Source organism: Crocodylus porosus, unplaced genomic scaffold, assembly GCF_001723895.1.
Source record: "Crocodylus porosus isolate Cpor-Errol unplaced genomic scaffold, CroPor_comp1, whole genome shotgun sequence".
Classification (NCBI taxonomy): Eukaryota; Metazoa; Chordata; order Crocodylia; family Crocodylidae; genus Crocodylus; species Crocodylus porosus.
In genome coordinates, this window is record NW_017728906.1 from 105967698 (window position 1) to 105980815 (window position 13118).

A 13118-nucleotide genomic window follows, 5' to 3' on the forward strand; every position below is an offset into this window, starting at 1 on the left:
GGCTGGACATTAGAAGGCACTACTTCACAGTCAGGGCGGCTAGGATCTGGAACCAACTTCCAAGGGAAGTGGTGCTGGCTCCTACCTTGGGGGTCTTTAAGAGGAAGCTTGACAGTTGGGTCATATGAGCCCAGTATTCTCTCCTGCCCAGGGCAGGGGGTTGGACTTGAAGATCTGGTTAGGTCCCTTCTGAACCTACATCTATGAATCTATGAAAAAAGGGGCAGAATTAAGATTCCCCACATAACCATAAATGTGGAATTTTTCAGTGTTTGACTTTGCAATGTTAATTATGTCCTTTTAAACATAGATTGGATGTGTATTTTTAACATGCATGTATGTAACTACACAACTATAGAGTGTTTGGGTATGATTGGCCATCTAATAAAGGTATTTTTAGCTAGAAAATGTTATCTCCATTTTACTTATAATTATGTAAGAATTTCAAAATCTGTAACTGTTTCACAAACAAACCTATATTTAAAAAGATCAGTTCAATCACTGCATTTAAGGTTTGCATACACAGCAGATACAGCAAGCAGCCTTGTTCCTGGAGGCAAACTTAATTGATAGCAGTCTATCTGCTGTTGACTGTTTCTTACTGTTGGTGCTGAGATTGGGGACTTTTATATTTGAAAGGTGGGTAGGGAAGGAACCAAAGGGCAGATTAGATTACCCACAGGGCTCAATTAATTTAATTGTAAAATTCTTTTAAAAAAGAATATTGATTTATTCCCTATGATCTATCATTTATTTCTAAATGGTGAGCTGTGTTGCACCTATCAAATACTAATATATTGGGAAAAGATATTTCTGTCACATTTTAGAAATATCTAATAGTCACGAAAGATGACTCCAGTAACACTTATGGGAGCCCTTCAAAATGATTTCTATGTACAGTGCCTTTTATGATGGACTTAAAAGCAATACTGTAATCAAAGCTGTCATCTAACATACCTGAATTGTGAAATAAATTGTTCACACAACCAGAACTAGAGTATATCTTGTAGTCTGTCAAGTGTGCACCCAGCAGTTTGTTGCTGATTTACAAATACCTCCTTGTCAGGGGTTGTCAGTTAGTAAATGAGCTGCTTCTCAAGGATTTTCCCATTGCCATACCAGGCTATAGATTAGGTCTCAAATAGAAGTGCCGTCTGAGAAGAGGTCCTGATACTTAGACAGGACAGCACTGTCTTGGGTGTGGGAGGGGGAAGAAGAATTCTACAAAAATATGTAGATGGCATGAAAAGAAGGAAAAAGCCAAGCATCTTGATCATCTTTGAGGTCTGCTCTTCTATAGCATGGGAACTCTGCTTTAGAGTAGACAATGGTTACCTCGACTCTCAAAGGCAGGGGAGTTTTTCATTGAAATATCTCAGAGATCTTGTAGAACCTTCTAGTACAGCTCTAGATAAGTCTTCAACTATATAAGCTTGCACTAATAGCTTACAACCTTAGTTGGACAAAATTTAGCAAGTGGGTAAAATGGAGGAGGAGGCTGGAGTAATGATGAAAACCAAACTCGCTTCTTTTTTGTAAGGAAAGGTTTTATGAAGAATTCAGATATATAACACCATTTTTTAATAATATAAATAAACAGATCAGTAACAATCATTTTAATTCACAAGCTGCTTAGGCAGCAGGTTGTGAACTGAAACAATGCAAATACAAATTTCCAACTTATTCCAATTATGCCTTTCTGCCACCCTTGAAATGTTCTCTTTGAGTCAGAAAGCAGCATGGAAAAATATCTTGTTTATTTGACTATCACTTATACCTCTTCCCTAAAAATCAGTCCTCCAAAATTGGGGTACATCTTAAGCAGGGAAGCTTATTTTGTGGAATGAAAGCATGGGGATGCTGTAATGGCTGCCATGTGCTCTGTTTCTCTCCTGGCCACAGGAAGGGTGGAGTGCACTCCTCTTCCATGTCAAAACTAATTATAACCCCTTCTAAGTCACTGCTGAATTGGCAGCAAGTAGCTTTTGCCTGAGCAGCCAAAAAGCTGCTACCAATTCGGCTGCAACTGTGAGAACATTAAAACTAGCTTTTGGCTGAGCAGCAGTGCTGAAGAATGTACGCTGCCCCTGTGGTCAGCACTGTCAACTCTGCAGAAATCTTCCACCCCCTCCCCCCGAGTTCTTTCTGCCTTCCCAAACAATGTGCGTGTCTTATTTCAGGCCATATGGTATGTGAGAAAATGCTGCATCTTGCTATGCTGTGCCTGCTCAAATATACTAAGTTTTTGTCAGTCCATTACTTTAAAAAAGCAGTACGTTCACTTAAGCAAAACAAGCTAATCTAACTTCTTTAAACAACAGAATGCTTTAGTTGGAATAGTATGGGAAAGTAGCAAATTAACTTTATTTTAGATTATTGTTGTTCTTGTTTTAGGTTAATGCTGGTCCATTAGCATATGCAAGAGCTTTCTTGGATGCTACAAACACCAAAAGATATCCAGACAATAAAGTGAAGTTACTGAAGGAAGTTTTCAGGTATACTGTCTAAAAATACACTGACTTGTTTTTTTCAAGACTGAAATTTTCTTTTTACTCATGAACTAACTGCATTAGCAATGTCTCAGTTGTGTTGAGAGTACAAAATTACTAAGTAACATTGGATATAATTATTGTGGATGTTTTCTTTGTTTTACTTTGTTTTCTGTTTTTATACAATTTCAGACAATTTGTTGAGGCTTGTGGTCATGCCTTGGGGGTAAATGAACGACTTATAAAGGAAGATCAGTTAGAGTATCAGGAAGAAATGAAGGCAAACTACAGAGAAATGGCAAAAGAGCTTTCTGAAATAATGCATGAACAAGTATGTACTGAACTTATTTAAATGTAACACTATTCAGGATGAAGTTTCTTGTGCTATAATCTGAACCCATTGGGAAAAACAGATTTAGGGCAATGGTTACAGATTTAGGGCAACAAGGGCAAGACTACACCTACTTGTTTAAAACAAGTATAGTCCACTCTTCCATCAGATATTCTTATGTTGAAGTCTGAACACGACATGGCTGTCCCAAATTTTGTCCATTTAAAAAAAAATCAATCTAAGTGAATACTAGGGTTTTTTACAGTATTTTGTGAAATACTTTTTATAGTATTGCGGTATTGCAAATACTTCTGTAGTCTCTTGAACTAAATCCCTTTTCACCAAGGAAATAAATCCGGTTAACACCAATCTCTGCCCTGGCTTGTCAATGTGGAGTGGGGAAGACTGTGAAAGGGTATGTATGTGATGGGCAGCCTTTCTTGCCCTGTGTTCCTCAACAACCTATATAAGAACCACAAGCTTCCAGTATCTCTCTCTATCCTTTCCAGTGAGATCAGGCAAACCTTCAGTGAAGTGAAGCTCTTTCAGGACTTGGCCATATGGCAGAGAAACTGGATATTCACTTGCGAAGTAGAATTTTTTTTCAGGCAACAACCATGGCAATATACAGAGAAGCAGTGACTTGGGGGGAATGACCAAATGAACTAGGAAGATTTGATCCAGACATCAACCTTCTGCATGAAATTCACTGGTGTACTGCTAGATTCTAATTTAGCACAAGCACATCTTCCCTCAGTACAGGTTTGGCTGTGCAAGACCTCAGAGACTGTGACTTTGACCTCCACAAAGACAAAGACAAAGACAAAGACCTAAACTTACTGGGGACATGTGCCCCATGATGTAGATGTGTCTCTACAGCAGACTTCACCTCACCATGGCCTTTCAAGGAGTGGTTGAGGATCCATATGTCAGCAGACAGATGCATCTGGTACTAGATGATTGGAGCCCTTCCAGGTATCCACCTTTCATAGTTGTGAACAGATCTGAGTTTAGGATGCAGAATACCCTTTCCTAGGCCTCTGCTTACAAAAGATGTTGCCCTGAAGATGGGGATCCCTTACAGAGTAACTAAAAATCTTGAGAAAAGGCTGACAGTGGAGACCAGTCTTCACATCAACATTTTAGAACTATGAGCTGTCTGGCTGATATGCAATACCTCCTTATCCATAGTCCATAGCAGTGGCTTTGCCAATGCTTCCTGTCCTGGACAGTAGCAGAACTCTGCATTAACTTAATCAGCAAGCTCTTGCAGTCCCTTAATCTTTACTCCCTTTGCCAAAAGGTGGGATTCCTCTGGTACTGGTGCATCAAGCTGGCATCATTGCATCATGCTGGTATTTCTACATCTCCTCATTCTTTCATCTGTTTGTTTATATCTGAATCGTGTCTTCATGTTCAAGAAATTATGGTAAAACACTAGCCTATGGCAAATGCACACTATTCTCACGCATCTTCTCTTTTACTCCTTAATATACTAATATCTTACCAGACATGTCTCTTAACAGCATATAGTACAGGCACAGAGAATATCTTTGTCCTATAAAAAAATTGTTCATGTTCTCTTAACCAAATAAAATATTATCTACATGACTTTTCACAGAATCTAGAGTAATACCTTTCCTCTGCAGTGGAAAGCTTACAGTTGAAAGCAAGGAAGGAGATGAAGACAGCAGTTCAAACAGGGAATGATAATTTGGAAAGAAAAAAGATAAGGAAGACGTGTTAGAAGAGGGATTTACAGAAACAAGGCAGATAAAAATGACATACTTTTTGAATGGCTGAACCTGATATGCCACAAGGCAGGAACCCAATGGAGGGTTTGGAAAGAGGAAGGAGGAATAACATGACTGAAAAGAAGTGTGTAAAGGAGGTTTATATAGGAAGAAAAACAAGGACAAAATTAGAGCTAGAACATAAACTGCATACACACATTTGGATAATCTGGGAGAATTCTCCCAAGTTTGTTCTCAGGGTAGAAAACCTTACCCAGAGTCACATGTACAGACATCCAAATGATGAGGCCCTGAAGAGTGGAGAGCTGACACTGTGCAGCCAAGGAGGGGCCCTGTGCACACATCTCGTATGCTCTGCATGCTTCCTTAGTCTGCCTGGCAACAGACGACAGCAGAACCTGGGGGGCCGCCAACTATCTAGTACCAGAAGGATCTGTCTGCTGACATACAGATCCTCAACCACTCTTGAAATGCTGCTGGTGAAGTCTGTTGTAAATATGCCTGCACATCATGGTAAGTCTTTATCAGCATGTACAGGCATTCACTCTCCTAGAAGAAACTCTCCTGGAAGTGATTTAACTCTGGGTTGTTCCCTGGTTATATTTCTCCTAGAGCAGCCATTTTCACCCTGGAACAAATATTCTGAACATGTGTACATTCATGATTTCTCCTGGGAAAACAGAGACTGTCCCGGGAGAAACTGAATGTCTGTACGAGGCTGTAGTTTGAGGGGAGAAAGGAAGGAATCTAAAACCGTGTCATGGTAAAAGGTTGGAAAGATAATAGAATGTCAGCAGCACAAGAGAGAGTGCCATGCTTGTTGTAGTGTTAAAGAGAAATATCAAAAGCTTTTTTTGGAAGAAATTACTGCAGGACAGCAGGAGTAGATGACAATGATACATCGGTATGCAGCAATACTGTACATTACCAGTGCTGTGTTAGTAAATCTGCTAATTTTAATTGGACAGGTTGCATGTAAGTATTGATCCAATTTTACTTTTACTTCTAAGTTGTAACTTATATGTCAAGACCTGAAAGTTTCTTTTAGGGAATGAAATTACAGTGAAATAATTGAGATAAAATTGTAATCCATTTTGTCTGAAATTCATTGTTATGATTGTTATAAAAATGCTATGTTTAATTACCTGACTTGGCTCTGCAATTGGAAATATACTGAACATTTTCAGTAATGTTTTGTTGGTTGTGTAAACAGTGAAAAATCTAATTTAACAAACTAGAACAGCTAATATTATGAACTGTTTAAACAGCTGATTGCAGGAAACTACATGATGCATTAAATGAAATAGCAAGGGGCTTTGTAGAAATAAAAATTAACCATTTTCTTTCTCTCTCTCTCTCTCTCCCATACTGCTTTTGCAAACATGATCAGATGGGATGGTAATTTTTTGTTGTACTTTTGTTTTTAGCCTCTCTACCTAGCTTTCTATCATTCCTTTTTATTGTAGTTATACAGGAGGAGAATTAATTTCGGTGGTGCTAAACTCGGCAATATGTTATAGAGCAGGGATGTCAAACATGCAGCCCGGCCTGTAGAGCTGCTGTATCCTGCATGCCAGTCTACCAGCATGCCTCCAGAAGTTGGGGAGAGTGGTTGGGGGGAGCAGCCTGCTGCAGAATCCAGAGCCCTTGGGCCTCAGTGGACATGGCAGTCAGCAGCTGCAGTAGGACAAGCAAGTTCTGAAACAGCCCTGGTCACCCTCCAGCCACTTCTGTTGCCACCAGAGTGACACCAGCTCCAGCTCCTCAGCCCCATGCTGGACCCATAGCTGGAGGTGCCGCCTCAGCACAAAACACATCTGGGGCTGGATCATAGCCCAGGGCAAGTGGTAAATTTGACACCCCTGCTATACAATATGGTCAGAATAGCAGTTGTTTACTGTAAGATCCTTTGACTAGGCTGTCTTGCACTCCTATGTGGCAGTAAAACTTGCACAGCCTTTTAGGAAGAAGGGAATATAATTTCAGAGGGAAAATGATAGTAGAGTAGTCCGTGTCAAAGTACAGCAAAGGATTTGAGTGATTAACATAATTATTATATTTATCATCTTGTCCGTAACACTTCCTGGGACAGTCGAGGCTAAAACTTTTGCTTCTGTAATGAGAAGTGAACCATCTGTAAACTGAGTTTATGAAAGTCTGCTTTGAACTTTTCTTTACTCTCTAAGACTTTAGAGTTATTCCTGCTTTCTAAGGATAAGTTTGTTCCCTTAAGTTCTAAAAGGAAAAAGGAGCTATTCAAGTCTCAGCCAATGAGAAATGTGTGAAATTTTAATTGGGTGGATTTTCTAATGTTGAAAAAATATTATCCATTTTTGTGGTGCTAACCTCGGCAATATGCTGTAGAGCAGGGATGTCAAACATGCAGCCTAAAAATTTAGGGTAGGATTCCTGGTAGTGGTGTTAATAAACCCTTTAAAAAGTGTGTGTAGCTGATGGTAATATAAAAAAATATGAGTAGATAAAGAGCACATTATGAAAATTGACCGGTATTTTATTGGTTTTTATGTATCATTTTTATAATCGATTGTATATGCATGTAATCACGTTATGGTAAAGAAATCTATTTTTCATTTAAGATTACTCCTGTTGAAGAAAAGACCAGTGTTATGTCTAATTCGCTACACATTTTCAACGCCATAAGTGGAACTCCAACAAGCACAACAGTTCATGGGATGCCCACATCATCTTCAGTTGCATGATTGTTATGTAAAGGAAAGTAAATTTTTCTTAAAGTGTGCATGGATATGTTGTAACACTTCCAAACTCAGGATGATTATAGAGCTAAATATTGGGCACATACAAGCCATGTAAATTAATATTAAAGACTGAGCACACTTAAATATTGGGGGAGGTGCAGGACTAGATAAATAGTGGTTATAGTTCTGTAGAAAAACAAAAGGGTGCACATATATTTTTTAATTCTGCTGGCAATGTTAAAATTTTTCACAATGTCTTTACAGAGGTGTATGTTGGAAACTTTATCATAAAAGTTAATTTCTCTTATTCCTTTGAAAGTATTTTTCAAATTAATGGCACATTACAGAAAAAGTGTTGTGGAATGTAAGTTTGCATATATATAATGTTCAGGTGTTCTTTTATGTATGGCACATACTGATTGATTCCAAATACAAGAACTATTTTGGGACTAGATAGAGACACTAGTTTTTTGGGTTTAATGGAACTGACGATAGTAGTTTTTGTACCATTGACAAATTGCTGTGCTCCATTTTATACCTTGTTAGCATTTTGAAAGTATGTGAGCTTAAAGCTGATTAAAATAATTAAGTACAACCAAAGGTCTGTATTAATGAACACCAACTTACACTTTAATTTTATTAGTAGTAAATTGATATGTACATATTGTTTGTTAATACAGTCCATGCATTCTGTACATAAATTAATTACATTTCTAAACATTTTTAATACTCATACCAGCTCTCACCCCTCTGCTTTAAGTTTGTGACGATTTTGTGCTCATTCTAGGTATATGCTATATATTTGATTTTACAGTTGTTTATTCCTGTATATAAATAAGTGCAATACAAAGATGTATACAGTCTTTGCTATGTTAGGTTTATACACTGTTTAAAAAATCATCTTTTTGCCAAAGTGATGGAGTATGTGATTGGTGATCATAATTGGTAAATGGTGGTGTAATTTAAAGCTTTTACCATATTATTATTCTTTTAAGACATTTAATTTAGTAATTTTATATTTGGGGAAATAAAGGTTTTTAATTTTATTTAACTGGAAACACTGTCCTGCTGTACTACATTAAACATTCTGTACTACATCTGTATTAAAAAAACAAACAAACAAACAACCATGGCTAACTTTCTGAAGTGTCTTTTGATTCTTGTTGTTTTGGCCTTATCCGTAAAGGTGCAAAAAAAAAGATGATTTTTTTTTTTTTAAATCAGTTTGCGACGCACAGACTTTAACCCATTTTGCACTTTGGAATATTTAAGGACTTCCACACTGCATGTATAATACAATATGGAAGTTCTTTTGAATAAATTCTCTGTCATAAAGTTGTTACATCTGATTTACTCCTACACTTTCATTGTAGTTAACTAAAACCTTCATAGAAATTCTGTCCACTGTTATGCTGCTATCATGAATTTACCAAAGGATGTCTGATGATAAAGTGTAGCTCTCCCACTCCCCTTCAAGAAAAGAAAACCATTAAAAAATTCTCTCACCCTTGCTCCATTGTGATATGCTACCATTTTCATTACTGAAGAAGTGAAGTTCTATGTTGCCCTTGTTTAATAATGATATTTTGAGAGAGCTCAATGTTGTTTTATACATAAGCTTTGTGAGAATAAAAATTCTTTGGGTGAAAAATCCAACTCTCCAACTTCTCCTGAGTAGCCTTCTGCAGGCATATTACTATATGCATGTACTTATTTAGGCAGGGGGGAAAGGAAAAGTTGCTTGTAGCCAATGATTGCAAGGCTGGGATAGGAATCATAAAAATCATAGAAAAGTAGAGCTGGAAGGGAACTCCAGGGGTCATCTAGTCCAACCCCCTACCTGAGGCAGGATGATCCCATACAAACAATAATCTAAATTCTACGTAAGTCTACCGTAATCCCTGGTACAACATAGACCTAACACCCTAACCTGCCCCAGCTAAGGCAAGGGAAGCATAGCAGCCAATGCCCTGCTTCTATAAAATGCTGTCAGTATTTGCTGTAGAGATCCTTGGTACAATGCCCCCTGCTACAGAGGAAGGCAAAAACCCCACAGTCCATACCAATCTGACCATGGGGTCAAATTCCTTCCTGAACCCAAATATGGTGATCAATCTGACCTTGAGCAAAGGGGCAAAAAACTCTATCTAGGAACCTCCAACTTTGGTCCCAGCAGTAGCATTGGCTCTGCTGGGGCCAAAATCCCCTGCCTTGCCTATAGCCAGTGTCTCTGAGGGAGGCTTAAAAACACCCTGACACAGAGTAGAAAAGGGAGGGCAGGGGCAACTAGCAAAGCCCATAAGCATGGGAAATACTCTAGTAGAACATAGGCATAGTGGCTGGCCAATCTCTTCTTGAGCACCTCCAGTGATAGAAAGTATACAGCTTCCTGAGGCTGTATTATTCTAACAATGAAGAAGTTTTTCAAATATCTGATCTAAACTTACTTTGCTGGAAATTCAAGCCATTGCTCTGTGTTCTCCACTCCGTGGCAAGAGGGAAGGTTTTATCCCACTTCTTTCTGGCAGCCCATTAAGAGATAGGATCCACCTGATAAAGAGAGGAAAGAGCATCTATGCAGACAGGCTTGCTAACCTGGTGAAAAGGGCTTTAGGTTTGCCAGGGGATGGAGACCAAAGCCCTGAGATAAATGGGGAAGCAGGTGAGCTGGAGGAAGTGCAAGTAGGAGGGGCCAACAGGGGAAGCCAACCAATTCTTCCTGAGAAAGTAGGGCAGTAAGCTAGCCACCTCAGATGTCTATACGCAACTGCACAGAGCCTGGAAACGAGCAGGAAGAATTGGAAGTTCTCACACAGTCACAGAACTATTATGCAATTGAAATAACAGAGACTTGGGATAGTTAGCGTAACTGCAGCATGGTCATGGATGGGTTTAAACTGTTCAGGAAGGACAGGCAGGGGAAAAAGAGGAGGAGTTGTGCTTTATGTAAAAGCTATATGATTGCTCAGAGCTCCAGTATGAAACTGGAGACAGGCCCGTTGAGTCTCTGGGTTAGGGTGATAGGAAAGAATGAGGATGATCACGGTGGATGTCTGCTATTGACCCCCAGGCCAGGTGGATGAGGCTTTTGTCAAACGGCTAGCAGAAGTTTCCTGGTTCTCATGGGGGACTTCAGTCACTCTGAAATCTGCTGGAAAGGCAATACAGCAGCACACAGGCAATCCAGGAAGTTTTTGGAAAGCGCGGGGGACAAGTTCCTGGTGCAAGTGCTGGAATGGCCAACTAGCAGTTGTGCCTTTAACTGACTGCTTTCTATGGTGAAATGACTGCCTCAGTAGATGCAGGGAGGGCACGGGACGTGATATACCTTGATTTTTAGCAAGGCTTTTGATATGGTCTCCCACAGCGTTCTCTCAGGCAAGTCGAGGGAAGTATAGGTTTGGTGAATAGACTGTAAGGTAGATAGAAAACTGGATGGATGGTTGGGCTCAGAGGGTAGTAATCAATGGCTCAGTGTCTAATTGGCAACCAGTATTAAGTAGTGTCCAGAGGGTCAGTTCTGAGGCCATTTTCGTTCAATATCTTCATAAATGAGCTGGGATAGAGTGCACTGTCAGGAAGTTTGCAGATGACACGAAGCTGGGGGGAGTAGTAAATACACTGATGAGTAGGACTAGGATTCAGAGAGACATCAACAAATTGGGTGATTGAAACAAAATAAATCTCATGAGGTTCAGTAATGACAAGTACAAACTCCTGCACTTAGGACAGAACAACTCCTATGCACCATTACAGGCTGGGGACTGATTGGCTAAGCAGCATCTCCACAGAAAAGGAGCTGGGGGTTACAGTGAATAAGAAGCTGAATATGAACCAACAGTGTGACATTGTTGCCAAGAAGGCTAACAGCTTACATTAGTAGGAGTGTTGCCAGCAAACTGAGGGAAGTGATTATTCCCCTCTGTTTAGCACTGGTGAGGCCACATCTGGAGTACCATGTTCAGCTTTAGGCCCTTCACTACAGAAAGGATGTGGAAGAGTTGGAAAGAGTCCAGCAGAGGGCAACAAAAATGGGTAGTGAGCTGGAGCACATGACTTGTGAGGAGAGAGTGAGGGAACTGGGCTTACTTAGTCTGGAGAAACAAAGACTGAGGGGATATAATAGCAGCCTTCAAGTCCCTGAATGGTGGTTACCAAAAAGATGGAGCTAGACCAGGGGTGGGCAAAATACAGCTTGGCAGCCATATTCAGCCTACCAATTAATTCTGTCCTTCCCACGGTGCCAGCAAGGGCTGGATTTAGAGCCACTGCCACCACCCACCTGTGGGCCTCTGCTGGCACAACAGGAAATGCTGTGTGAAAACAGCCCTAGTGTCCACCCTGCACCATGCAGCAGCCTGGGAAATGGGGGTTTGACCCTCCAGTGCCCGGCAGGCAGGGCTGCTCCACACAGCATTTCCTGCTGTGCCAGCAGAGGCAAGAGCCCTGCCTTTCTGCCTGGCACTACATGACAAGGGGGGCAAGCAAAGCAGGGAACTGAACCCCCTCTTCCCAGCTGGGGTCTGCACAGCAGGTGGGGTGGGGGGCAGAAGGTCAAGAGAGAGAGGTATTCTCCCTCCCCCTGCAGCCCGGCTCTGTGGAGCTGCAAATGCCAAAGCTGTACCCCCAACATATGTCTGTCTGCTAGCGTCAGCCAAGCTGGGCAGGGAGGAATGGAAATAAGACACTACAGCCCCAGGCAGACTCATGCCCCCACTTCTGCTCTGGCATCAGCCTCAGCATGCCTGCGTGGAGCTTGTGTGAGCATGCGCATGCACTGCCCTCAACAGGTCACCAAAACTTGTTAAGTGGCCCTTCAGCCCAAATACTCATGCACCCTGAGCTAGACTGGATTTCAATGGTGGCAGATAACAGAACAAAGAGATGGTTGTCAAGAGAAATTCAGACTAAATATCAGGTAAAACTCTCACCAGGAGGGTAGTAAAGCAGGTTACCCAGAGACATGGTGGAATCTCCATCCTTGGAAGCTTTTACAGCCCAGCTAGACCAAGCTTTGGCTGGGATGCTGGAGTTGGGGATGGTCCTGATTTGAGCAGGGGGTTGGATGAGATGACCTCCTGCGGCTCCCTTCCAACCCTCATTTTCTGTGATTCTGTATATATATGGTAACATAAATGGCGAAAAGTAAATCAGATAGTGAAAACAAAAGCCAGTCACTCATGAGAACACTTCTGCCTTATTTGTAATTTTATGAGTTGTAACTTCCAGTTAGAATAAAGGAGACAGAGTACTGAAAAATAGAGCAAAGGTTCAATATAGCCTTTTTTTTTTTTTAAACATCACAATTGGAATTCACTAGTTGTTCTTTTAGTTTAGATGATCTTTATGTAGATAATTTAAAACTCAGTTCTTAGTCTTACTTTTATTTTCTCAGTGAAGACACACTTGAGAAATTATAATCTCTGCATGTTATTAAAAATTATAAAGCAAGAAACCAAACGAGCAACTATTTAAGTTTTAAGGGCCAAGCAAGAATAGTTTAGAGTACTCTAAATTGAGAGAGGAAAATGAAAGAGAAGCTTCCTGTTAGCCCACTAAAAACCTGAACTGGGGAGAGATTCCTGTTCTATAGAAATATTTCCTGCTGTTGCTAGAATTGTTTTTTTTATTTTTGATCAAAAAAACACTGCTAGATAAAGGGAGGGGGAATAAAACCTCTCTTAGAATCCACAGTCTACCAAAGTGATTTAGCCTTGTCATGTGGCAGGGGAGCTGTAGTTTTAGTGTCAGTATAACTGTTTTTACATAAGATTTTGAGCAAGTGGTATTTTTCTGGTGGTAGAAGAGAGATCTAAATTTCTTACCT

General features: G+C 40.3%; 1 protein-coding gene across 1 annotated transcript in view; it reads left to right on the forward strand.

Annotated features, from left to right (window-relative positions):
- The window catches only part of LOC109305491 (dedicator of cytokinesis protein 9-like), a 161948-nt gene extending 153517 nt beyond the window's left edge, over window positions 1-8431 (forward strand). Inside the window, exons 16-18 of the mRNA XM_019528491.1 lie at window positions 2395-2495; window positions 2682-2820; window positions 7172-8431. Of these exons, the coding sequence (XP_019384036.1) occupies window positions 2395-2495; window positions 2682-2820; window positions 7172-7294 (363 nt within the window). The 3' untranslated portion in view covers window positions 7295-8431. The remainder of the gene's footprint in view (window positions 1-2394; window positions 2496-2681; window positions 2821-7171) is intronic.
- The last annotated feature ends 4687 nt before the right edge of the window (window positions 8432-13118 follow it).